Source organism: Cheilinus undulatus, linkage group 17 (assembly GCF_018320785.1).
Source record: "Cheilinus undulatus linkage group 17, ASM1832078v1, whole genome shotgun sequence".
Lineage (NCBI taxonomy): Eukaryota > Metazoa > Chordata > Actinopteri > Labriformes > Labridae > Cheilinus > Cheilinus undulatus.
Genome location: NC_054881.1, coordinates 19,341,508 through 19,354,577, shown reverse-complemented (window position 1 = coordinate 19,354,577; position 13,070 = coordinate 19,341,508). Strand labels below are relative to the sequence as shown.

The following is a 13,070-nucleotide window of genomic DNA, read 5'->3' as shown; positions in this document are numbered from 1 at the left end:
CTGTTTTTATTACATAGATAAAACTGTGTTAGATGGTTTCTTTTTTCATGAGATACCTTGTGCTTTAAAGAAAGTTTGTCAGATCCCAATACCAATATTGTAAATATGTCCGGTACTGCTGAAAATGCAGGCATTGGTATCAGCTAGTACACATGTCTATGCACCAATCCGATACCAGCATTGTCATATACGACAAGGGGTGATGTGTTACAATGTTAAATAACTCCTGAACCAAAAATTGTACCCCTTAATTTTTTTCCCTTTGTGCTAGCCACTGCACTGTTCCATTGATGCTATCCATCCATCATCCTTCTCCCTTACAGAAGCGTCTACATAAAGCCTGAAACTTGGGTGACTTTTCGGGGATTTTTAAGATTCAGTCCAAACCAGTAGATCTGATATTGAAAAACTTTTTATGAAGGTTGTTATTCCATTACGACTCTATATTGAGTTTACTGTAGAGCTAAAACAATTTGCCTGTTTTCAACAGCACACTCGGTCCAGACAGTTTACACCAGTATCAGATCTGTACTTGGTACTGGTCATTACTCAACACTCTGGTATGGTATTGGAATCGGTATCAGGAGGGAAAGAATGGTATTGGAACACCTCTTAAACTTTTAAATTGTATATATTTAAGTGTGCAAGTCAAAGACAAATTTTTACCTTTTACACGTCAAAAATAGACAATAACAACTTTTAAAGCCTATTTTTTGAGCCTTCCAAGCCCTGTCTGAACAGGGCAGTTTAAGAGAGATAAAATGCATAGGTGGGGGGAAATAATGGTGGAAGACATGTACGAAACAGTGGCAAAGTTAGAACCCAATCCTGCAACCAGTGCATTGGATTGAGGATTGAAGGGCCTTCTCCACCAACCAAGTCTTCACTAAAAGAAATGTGCAAACTCAAAAAAGTTGGGGGTGTTTTAAAAATACAAAGAATGATTACAAACAATGTAATTATTTGAAAATCTGATAAACCCATATGATATTTCCCATCATTCCTTCTGAGAGTCTCTGCCTCTCTAAAATGCTTCTTTTATACCCAGTTGAAAAATGCTCAGCTGTTTTTCATTGGTAGAACTTACTTTTCCAGCCTTTTGTTGCCCTGTCTCTTCTTTTTGAGATGTGTTGCTAACATGATATTCAAAATGAGCTCATATTTTTCATGAAATGGAAAAAAATATGGGTTTACGAGATATGCAAATCATTGCATTCTGTTTTTATCTTATGTTCCACAGCAATCCAACTTTTTTCGAATTGGGGTCATTTTTTAATTCTATTATTTTATACGAGATCAACATATTCAGACAAGCACTTTTAGACAAGACAAGCTCCTAGATCTAAATTACCCTCATCAGAATGGTTTTACCAAAATAAATACGCTGTGGTTCAAAGACTTCACATCTTAGCAGCTCCTCTGATCTGTGAGATCGTACAGAAATGACATCAGGCAGCCTGGGTAAGCTCACAGAATCTCCACCTCTCTCCCTCTGTGAATGTTTTGCTGACAAACACATGCGGGTCCATCTCCCTTCTCCCATAATAACCAGTCAGAGACCTCAAATAACAAACCACTCCGCCTCCTTCACTGTCTCAGTGCCAGCTGTGTCCCTCCTCCACAAAGAGTGGCGTTGTCCACCATGAGGAGATGAATCTCTCCATCAGTTCTGCCTGACTTAAACCAAGACAGCCCAGTCCAATCAAACTGCAAGTGAAAACTGTGTCAATCCTGGCATGGGTATTTCACTAGAAAGCCCAAGTCGATTTTATGCAAATGAAAGAGTGATGCGGTACAAGAAGCTGCACTTGACCTACATAGCTCTTCCACAATTCCTTCCCCAATAGAGAGAAGGAGATCACAGGAAGCTGAAGGCAAGGGGACAGGCCTTATTAACCATCACCGCACAAGAATAAAGCAGTGCACTGTGGGTAGAGGGGGGAAACACAAAGCAGAGTGGTGCTTGTGGAGTGATAAGGGTACCGGAGATTGTGCTGGATGTGCTCCAGAATTCAGCTTTCATGTAAGTTTAAAAAACAGCTCAAGCCGCAAGAAAAGCGAAGAAAGAGTGGCATGTTTTTGGAAAATCTAAAGGAAGACTTAATGATCTGCTTTGGTCAAGTTCTCAAGCCCTGACGTACATATGGAACATTCTTTTCCAGCCAACTTCCTCATAAAAATGGTTGGGGTTTGTAGGAAAAAGAGCGCACAAAAAACCCAATCCCCGACCAGTAGGCTGCTCTCACACTGAAGCGGCACTGAACAAAAAATTCCACACAAATTATACAGGCCAGGCCGAGCCTCGATGCTTTTGTAATTGCCTACACAGCCCTGCCCAGAAGAGAAAAGAGGAAAAAAAAAATCTGGGCCTTGATGATGACCAAGAGGAGCAGACAGGCAACAAAAGGAGAAAGTGTTCAGTTTACAAGGACAAAAGACAGGATGTGTTCATGTCTCATGGTCACCATGGCTAGTAGTCTACATATACATGAGCACACAATGAGAACGCTTTCACCAGGAGCGGGTTTCATGGGTCAGGCTTACTCACAAAAGCCAGCAGCCTCAATATCTGTTGTTATAACGACATGTTCTGCAGGCAAGCATCACTCAAAGGCACAGAGATTTAGTTTAGATTGAAACTCCTTGAGTTGAAAATATGATCCTAATTTACAAGGAAATGTGGAGAAAATGCTGCACCAAGCATTAATAAGGCTTGCTCTTTCAAAAAACTAATGTATTTTTTCTATCTAAAGTGAAGTTCGTTAACAACTGTAAATCACTTCCAGCATCCTCGTAATAAACACTAATGGTGATTTTGGAGTTTGTAAAAAAAAAAAAAGAAGCAGTTTCACAAAGAATTTAATGAAACAGGTATGGATGCATGTTTTCTCAGAAAGGGTCCACTAAGCACATCTGCAAGTATTTGACCCGAGCTGCTTCTTGTGATAATGTGATTATCAGTACTGTGGCAGTATATACTGGATACCGCAGGAAAGGCTTAACTGTTTTGAAAAATTGGATCACCTAGATCATCAACATCTAGTGTGTCAAGACACAAAGTTTGGATGCCACTTTACAGGAACTTTAACTCCTGGTTAAATAAATCTAAATAGATGAATAAATAAAGGTAGCATGCATGCATGATCCCTTTTCATGGGTCATGCTGTACTGAAGGAATGATTCAGTACTGAGCTAGGGTTTGCTGTATTTTGCTAGGCTTAAGCTCAGTCTCATTTCTAACTTTTACCCCTATCCCTTCATTCTGAGTGCCCCTTTGACCTGCAATCTTACTGATGACTCACTAAGAATTTTAGAGCTTTCCAATAGCATACATTTTGGAGTGTACTTGTTTGGATTGCCCTGTACCCCTAACGCTTCATCCTACACCCTCCACTCCCACAAAAATCGGGATACCCTACCTTGAGATGATAAAAAAGCAGGGTTAGGGCTAAGTGGTAGAGACAAGGGTTTATTTGGTTTAAGCCTAAATGTATATTATATAGATGTATAATTGTATGTATAGAACAACACAACAGGAAAGATTTGCATTTGCAACTTATGATTTGCAATTATGATGCATAGATGAGTATTGATAGACTTTTTGACTAACAAAACTTCTCTGATCTTCTATCAATCCATCCATTATCCACACTGCTAATCCTGTTCGGGGTCATGAGCGGCTGGAGTGAATCCCAGCTGTCATTAGACGAAAGGCAGGACTGGTCTCTAGTTGATCACAGGGCTGAAATGTAGAGACAGACCAACATTCACACTTGCATTGACACAAACAGACAAATTTAGAGTCGCCAATTAACCTAACGAGCATGTCTTTGGTCAGTGGGAGGAAGCTGGAGAGAACCTAAGCGTGAACAGGGAGAACATGCAGACTCTCCTCTGATCTTCTGACAAAAACAATTCATCATTACAGGACACAATATACACTTTTAAGTTTAAATAAAGCCATGAAACTGATTTGAAACTGGCTAAAAAGATCACAAACTATCAAGAAATTTTGAGGCAAGATGGCCAGCCTTGCCCTGAACAAATGTCAAATAACTACGAGCTGACAGCAGATCGTGGATCAGTCGGTCACTGTTTCCACTTGACAAAATCACGAGTCGCCCAAGTTCCTTGCCCTGATTGTAAAAGGGTGGCTGGATTTACTTAAAGAGCAGAAGATTACAGCAGACCAGGTCAAGGAAAATGGACTGCAGGACAAAGTCTAAGAGGCTGACGATGGCCTACATTGAAGAGCTGCCAAAACATGCAGCATTAGAGGTGATGTGCTGTTTTACAGATCATAAAGGGAAGTGTTGTGATGTAACTTAATGCAACTTAAAAGTTAAATGAAGAGTACTGGAGGTGGAGAGATAGGGAGGAGGGACTGACATATCGGCAACCCTTCCAAAAAAGTAATTAAATCTGTGAGGAACTTTCATTTTGTCCTTATAGTGGAGGCATTGTACTGAAAGTGCAGCATCTTGTATCTTTTATGATTTCATTCTGGGATTATAGAGTATGCAAAAAAATTCTTCTAGCTTTAAAAAAGCAAAGTATCGCTAACTGTGAATATTTTCAGCAGCAAGTGTAAAAAGTTACATCTGTTCTCAGTAAACCTCCTTATCTATCACTTACCTTCAGGCAGCATTAAGAAATACTTCACAGAAGCAACTAATATACTGTATATTTAGGTTTTATAGGTCATACTTTGGCATCAGTATTAAATGCAGTATGTTTCCTAACATGTTATAACTCCTCACAAGGGCTTTTAAGTGAAAACAAATGCCACAGGCTGTGATCTTTTGCTGTCAAGAGAGACCTAACACCGCCATGCTGAAAATAAAGTTTGACACTGTAGAGCGGAATCTGCTGCAGCCTGCAGCATCCAGCAAATTAATTAGAAACATTCTCTGATATTAAATTAATCCCCAACACGGAGGAAAAAACAGATTTAATTTGCTGTGAGACCTTGGCCAATGAAACACCAGATATCTGATTGTGATTGTAAGATAACTCTGTGATGCCCTCAAAACAAATTAGGCCATCTTTTAATTAGAACTGAGGGGACAGAGTTAAAGCCATGGCTGTAATGATACAAGATTTTTAAACTTTAATTCTAATTTAGTAAAATACTGACAGTTGTTTCAATACCACAGCTACAAAAATAAAAGTCCTAGCCCAGGATTGGGTAACCAGGGGTTTTCCTGCATTCAAAATTTGGTGGAGGCCACCGTTGCTTAATCTGGTTCCTCAGACAGCGGTCATCAGAGTCTTTATGAAGAATACCATCTTCACAAGCAGCATATTCTTGACATTTCTAACTGCGATAAGCTTCATGTGGTGGCAGCAAATTTGAATGTATTACAGACAAAATGGTCTATTCTAAATTACACAATAAATATAATGCATAAAGTTGCTTTCCTAGCAAGAACTCTTTCATCCATCTATGAACAGCAACCATAGGCAAGCAAGCCAGATCATCTATACACCATACACCACCTCTGCTAAACTGCAAAACTAAAGGCAAACTGCACACTGTCTAAACTGTACAAATATGTGCTGGAATTGCTACGTAGGAAAATGTTTCAATGCATTTGTACAATTTAGACTAGGGTTGTTTGGACAACTTTGATAGAATACTTGTTACAATCAAACAATACTGACACTTGTTTCAATCATGGCAATAAAAATGGAAGTACTAGGTATTAAATATCGGGTACTTTGGAGTAACTACAGGACGACAAAATGTGAATTAAACCATCCTTTTTTTCATGGTTCACTTAGGAGTGTTTGAAGTACATATCTTTATCTCTTTATTCTGCTCCATCTTGAGTCCAATCTGCCCCATTTTCATTAAAAAAAATATTCTGTTATGATTGAAAATCATAAGAAATTTGGGTCACAATTTGTTGTTGAGGAGGTTGTGGAGGGACCTGAAGCTAAGCAGTTGAGAATCACTGCTTTAAACAATTAAAAAATAATCATATACAATACGCTTTTTGTTGTCATGAAAGAAAAAACTACAAGGAGAGCTCTGTGGCTCTAGAGAGTATGAATTAGGGAGGAGTAAAGTTGTCAAATGTTGGACTGGTGTTATGTTTCTACTAATTCTAAGCTAGTAATTGCTTGACAGAAGACTTTTCTTTTTTGACGCTTCATTCTTTTTAAATACTAGAAATAATTCAAACAACAGTGATGGTACTGATTTGAAAGACATATTGTGAAAAAGCATCAAAGTAATGAAAATTTTGACAACCTTTGTTAGAGCAGATGAGCCTAAGAAGTTAATCAATGTGCTCTGAGTGTCTAGGACAGGTCAGCCCTGGCCCCGAATCCCCGAGCCAAATCCTGAGCATTGAATACAGCCTTGATGAGATTGTTCAGTCAATAGGCTTGAAGGGCCGCCTAACCCAATAATGCGCTCTGCGACAAATAACATGCCTTTGTCGGACGGCAATCCACAGGCAAAAAAGCCCTTCGTGTCGTTCCAAGTGGCTGTGTAAACATGCTTTTAATCCATCCGTCGAGTCTGAGAGCAGGTCAAGTGATGGGATGTTTAGTGCTGCAGACACGTTCACTCACAGGAAAATAACTGCGAGGATTATCCATGAGTGGAAATGCTAGCCTGAATACCTGAAAAGCTCAGGTGACTAGGGTGCACCGGGTTGGATAAAGAACAATAAATCAGCAGACGCAGGGAAATAGAAAGAAACCAGAGAGAGCATTTCCTGTGGGTGCTAAATTTAGATCAAAGGGGACTTAAATGATCCCCCTGGGAAGATTTGGCACATGTTATGCATAAGATTTTAAGCACAAAATTATATCCCTACTTAATGCGTTCTTCCGTGTCTGTGTGTTTATTTTCATTCAGGGCAGCAAAACAGCCGCAAAAATGGATTATTCCCTGTACTGGTGAAGCTGTTTTCATTAAGTGACATTTAGTGATCATTTAGTCCTTAAAAATCTTTGAAAAAGGACCATTCTTTGTGTGTGTTTCAGTGTGTATGTGCTTACGTTTTAATGAGGGCAGCAAAAACAGCTACAGAGAAACATAAGGAATACATAAGATTGTTTTGTGTTTTTGATTTCATTTCCAAATATCTAATACGCTTCAAAATAGACATCTGAAAATTTACATTTTCACCATTTTAATTTAAATGTTTTGAAGCCCAAGATATTTACTGATATAAAATAAATGCCCCTCTCTTTTGGGCTTATCAGGTCCCCCTCTGGCAATCTGGATGGGCTGTCCCGAGTTGATTATTTGTCTACACTATTTTTAGTCTATATTTCATTAGAATTGCAATATGGCCATCTGCAATTTTAAAATGCAAGAGGTACAATGTGTCTTTAAGTTGAAATATCTGACAAACATCCATGTCAAATACCATTTTAATTTAAATGTTTTGCAGCAGAGATGTTTAGGTGTACATTTTATCCACAAATGTAAAAATTAATGATCTTCAAATCATTCAATAATAATAATATAATCATAATCGTACTTATAAATCATTTTATACTTTTTCAATAATCATTTAATGTTTTCCAATTTAAAAGAGAATAATGCTGTTAAAATTGCCCATCTTTCATACCACAAATGATATCTAAATCACTATACAAGTCAAAATAATCATAATAAACATACCCATAACAAATGCAATGAGAGCAAGCAGACTGGGCAGGATCACCTACCAGATGTTACATAGTTTTTCATCCCACAAACATAAACACAATTATACCATTGTCTCAGCCAGATTTCACCCTATAGTTTGGCTCATTTTTTATTTTTACTGCATCAGTAATACATGCTTGATCAGCCAGCGTAAGATTCCTATGGTCCTCTATGTTTGTTTTTCTTCTAAAGTCACATTCGATCCTGCGAGTTTCTGACCTGGCACACTAAATCCTATCCTTCTTACTGTTTACATTCATACCGCATTGCTGCTTAACATGAATCATCATGTATTAATAACCATTTATCTTTCTAGCAGTTCCTGAACTCCCATGCCTCATAGGATACTCTCGATCTTGATGTGATAATGTAGACTTGTCTAACTCCAACTGCTATAGCTTTTAATATCACCCTTACATTTATTATCATTATTTTGATTATATCTTATATTGAATCCTCTGGTTATAAATTTTATTTAAAAATCGCGGAACTGCTTAACTTCAACTGCTATAATTAATCAGACCTCCCCATTTTGTTACCATTATAGTTGCCAACATTGATATAAGACTAACCAGGCGATTATGACTCTTTGATTTTCCCCCTAAAACCACATTTAATGTCACCACTATTTTTGGCACGGACGTCCAGCTGCTGAGGGCCAAAACTGATGCACCAGATAGACTGCTCCACATGTTCATGGCACGGGTTATATTTCACATAGCATCTAAGCAGCCCCCCAAAAACGGTGTTTGGGAAGAGTAGAACCAGCATAGGCCACTGCAGCTATCTGCAGTCCTGGGAGTATACTATGCTAAGAAGCTTGAAAGGCAACCACAATCATTTTTCATTTTAAGTGAAAGAGCTATCTGCGTGCTTTTTTGCTCTTCTTTAAATAATGAAAACCTTTCCAGTTCTTATAAAACTGCCTCTTCAGCTACAACCTTGCTAAACTCTTCACTGGCCACCATTGTTTACAGGCTTGCGGTTGTTTCATCCAAACATGCCTGCAGCTACTGCCTCCTTCCCCTCAAATGATGCTGATTGGTCCTTTCATTCTTTGTGTGAGAACAAGCATAGCAGCCCGAAGCTTTTGCAAGGTGGATCAACCTAGTGACAGACATGGAATCATGCCAATCCATCTGCTTTGCAAGGTTAGTGTAGGGCAGCACGACCCTACTATTATGACAGCTACCATAATCAGCCTTACATCTATCATCATTATTATAAGAGTTAAAATGAATCGAAGAGCTGCTTAACTTCAGCTGCTATAATTACCTGTTTTGGTCCTCTCTATTTAATTATCATTATGTCCTTGAATTAATCTCATTCTTTTAAAAGCATTTAAAATTCCACTATTTCATATTAAAACTGTTTTTGTTCATTTTTGATTTTTTCTACTGTCATAAACTAAGGGTAATTACTTCCTGTTTGAATACAGATGTACTTTTATAGGTAGATTGAAGATTTTAACATGAACTTAACCACGCAAAAAGGAACTTGTGATGGACTGAGAAGAAAATAAGGGGGCAGTAAAAAGGTAAATGTTTGATACCACAATGTGCAGATAACTTATGGCTTGTCCACTGAACTGTGAAATAGATATAAAGGAGCAGTGCTGGATTTTTTTGCATCACTGTGGCTGTGAACAAAGCAGCTTCGTTCATGTTAGTTTTGCACTCACCTTCTTGCCTGTTGAGCCAGTTTTGGAGAGGCAGGACTTCTCAAGAGACAGGTATCCACCGATGACCTCGATCTCCTCCACAGCAGGGTAGCGTTTCTTCAGCAGGGAGCCCAGCTGAGAGTACGGGGCCTGTGGGGGCGTGGAGCCTGCTGTGCCTTCACTCGAGGCGTCCTGCTGGGGCTCAGGTGAGCTAGGCTGAGCCTCAGGCTCTGGCCTACGTTTAGGTACCACAGTGAAGGTGTTCCCCTTTTTCCTGTGCACCATGGGGCTGGGTACAGGGACTCGCTGTGGGGGCTCCACATCGATGTCATCAATGTTTGTTACTGGCAGCTGATCTGTGGGAGACTGTTCAGAAGCCAGGAGAGAGGGGGTAGAAGGGACGGGGGATGGGGCAGGAGATTCTGAGGGAGCAGGAGAGAAAGAAGGAGAAAATGGGGGTGAAGATGGAGCAGGTGGAGAGGAGGGAACTGGGGTCAGAGCCGGAGGAGGAGACGAGGGTTCTGTGGTCGGAACAGGAATGGGACTAGTGGCAATAGCAGGAGATGGTTCAGGCTTGGATGGCCTCACCAGCCTCTCCACCTCCCTCTCCTCTTTCAGTTTCTCCTCATTCCTCTTTGAGGGCGACAAAGTGGGCATGGGGACATGGGAGTTTGGCACTCCTGGCGTGGGCACCACTGCCCCTCTGTTGGAGGGGGAAGACCTAATCGGGCTTGATGGTGTTGGGCTGGGACGCCGCTTGGGGATGACTTGAAAGGAGTTTTTGGACTGCAGGCGCAAGTTTGCAAGGGCCCGAGCCTGCAGATCCCCATCAGGAATCCTGGAAAGATCTGGCTTTGGAGAGGGTCGGATCTCAAAGTCAGGAGAGGAGTGCGACACCTTTGAGATCGGGCTTGAGGGGGACACGGCACGAGCAAGAAGGGTCTCCGGAGAGCATGGCACCTTGGGTTTGGATGGTACCTCAGCACCCTCCCAGTCTCTCTCTCTGGTGGGCTTTGTTTGCCCTCTGTCTGGTTCATCTCTTGGAGTGGCAGCTGTTCCATGAACTCCGCTCTCCTCAAACCGCTGTCTAAATGAAGACACGGACGGAGATGGTGCAGAAGTACGCTTAGGGCTGCTGGGGTCGGGGACAGCAGTCTGTGGCTTTGGTTTGGAAGACCAGGAACCCTGGAAGACAGGTGATGATGGCTGGCTGCTGCCCGAGCTGCTGACCGATGGGCCTGGCTTGGGCTTTGGCACAACATCTGACTGTTGTTTGGACCAGAGTCTTGGCCTGCTGCTGGAACTACAATCAAGGTCCAGCAGGTTCTCTGTGCTGTGAGATTTCTTCTGCAGCTTCCCATAGTTGCTGTCAAACTTCTGCAACATCCGACTGACCCTTCCTTGGCCCTGACCTGACGTGAAATGAAAGTGAAATGGTTATTTCAAAACATGCTTATAGAAAAAAGCAAAATGAAACAACTACAGACAAACTCAGTTGTATCAAAAAGCACAAAAATGTAATGATCTTCAATCATCTTTTCAACTAAAAGAGGAACAGCACTACCTAAAATACACAATGCACTGGCAGCATTTGGAAAGTGGATGGAACTGGCAAGGAGAGGGTGCAATTGAGATAGTGTGCATAAATTCGCCTGAAATTTTTGAGAATTGAAAATAATAAATTGCCATAATTGGATTTCTAGGACTTTTTTTGTGTTGCCAATTGCTATGGTATCAAACAGGTTTCAACATTGTTTTATTTTAACTGAAATAACATCAAAGCTTATAATTGTGGTAGTTTGACAACTATTTGTCATTTCTTTACAGAAATATGTAAGAGATATGATTTTTGGGACGTTTTTCTTCCACAATATTATCAGAATAGTACTGATACCAGTAGATAAAAGCTTAAAATGTTAATTATCAGTATCTGTAGATATGTATGGCCAATATAGCTGCCATATATCTCAGCAGAATGTATAAATGTACCGTTAGGGCCTAAGTCCACTGTTGTAACTTTTGCACTGGCTGCACCTAAAGCCTCAATTTCAAGGCCCTTCTCACCTGCATTTATTGCTGCTAAAGTTGGCTTCTGCTTTCCTCAAGTAGTATCTGTAATATTGTTTCAAATAGTTGTGTGCAGAAAAAAAACATCACCAAGAAAACCTGAAGACTATGAAAAAGGAATCCTGTCTTTGTATATGCAGCAGCTGTAGACTGGGAAACTTCACCCAGAGACTACTAAGACTGGTTTCTCTTCCATCATTATCATAAGTTGCTCATCTCCTTGATTTTGATTGGTCAGTGAAGAAGAAGAGACATCGACAAGCCTGGCACTTTTCCAAAAGTTGAACCATTGAACCTCATTCCTCAAACTTTAAAGTTTGTGCCAAGGACTGAAGTTTTGAACCACAGCTAGTTATTATAGAACTTGAAAGGAGTGTGTTTTTATGTTATTTCAAGAGCTTGGTCTGAGAGGATCTGGCTGCAGACCTCTATGGTGGGGTGTTTTGGGCTCATCTGTTGCAGACCTCTACAATAGTGTGACCTCGACCATAGGGCGGGAAGTGACATACGCTACCCAAGTCAGAGCCAAAATGACGTACTGAATCACATTTATTTTCCGCTCACTGTCAAGGGTTACGGTAAGCAGCTATTTTTCACAGAATTTGATGAATAAAAATTGAAAATTTGAATTTAACACGCCGTAAACTGAAGAAAACCTCAAGAGGGTTAGGGTTAGGCACCTGAACCCCAAAGGTTAGGGCCAGGGTCTCACTTGGTCAGGATCGTCTCAGTGAAGCACCCTGGAAACCCATTGTTATCAGGAAAATTCATTTGAATTTGAAAGTCTACACTCCTCGAAATGGTGAATATTATTTTATGAGCCCTTCTGAGTTTGTTTCCTGTCAGCAGGTTGTTACAGCGCTGTTTATAGCTCTCAAATAGGCAGATGAAGCCTGTTTTTACTGTTACTGTTAAAAATACCTGTTTTTAATATGCATATAATTCAAAGGAGTGACCATGGATGTACCATTTGTGAAAATTCAGGCTGATACCGACACCAGTGTTTAAAACAATCGTTTAGTTGATTGCTAGTACCTATATTTTTCACAGTAATTCTTTTGGTGTGACAGTCCTATTATGCCAACATTTTCTCTTCTGAGACCTGAATTTGTCTGACAGGTGACTCCAAGCAAAAAGGAAAAGAGCTTATTCAGCTCTATCAATACCTGATGACAGAATTAAATTAATTGTAATTGACAGATAAATGTTGGGTGCTGATATCTGTTCAAGCCAAATTATATGTTGATGACCAGTGGTTGTCAATAGGGCTAATACCAATGGTTAACCAATGCATCGGAGCATCCCTCGGCATTTCATTTACGCATTTATCATCTAATGTAGGATCTAATGTTTTTCCTGATAAATATCTGTTTCTGAACAAACAAGCCTGATAATAACCAGAGGAACTAATCAATTTTGTTCAGGGCACACTAGGCGTCCTTTACAGTTAGATAAAGGTGTGAATATATCATTGTTGATACAGGCAGTGCGTTTTTGTGCCATTTCAAGTACTTTCTTAAGATTGTCTAAGAGAACCAACCTGGAAACCTGTTGTATAACTAGGAGATTCATTTTAATTTGAAAGTTCAAGTGTCATTACGGGGGCACCTTTTTAATTTTCACTACAGGGCTCACTGTCTGTCAGGGTTGTTACAGAGGTGTTAGTACCTC

At 40.2% G+C, this 13,070-nt stretch overlaps 1 protein-coding gene across 1 annotated transcript in view; it reads right to left on the bottom strand.

Moving 5' to 3' along the window:
- Window positions 1-13,070, bottom strand: part of tprn (taperin) — a 47,221-nt gene that overhangs the window by 33,008 nt on the left and 1,143 nt on the right. The window contains exon 2 of the mRNA XM_041811433.1: window positions 9,354-10,744. Within this exon, the coding sequence (XP_041667367.1) occupies window positions 9,354-10,744 (1,391 nt within the window). The remainder of the gene's footprint in view (window positions 1-9,353; window positions 10,745-13,070) is intronic.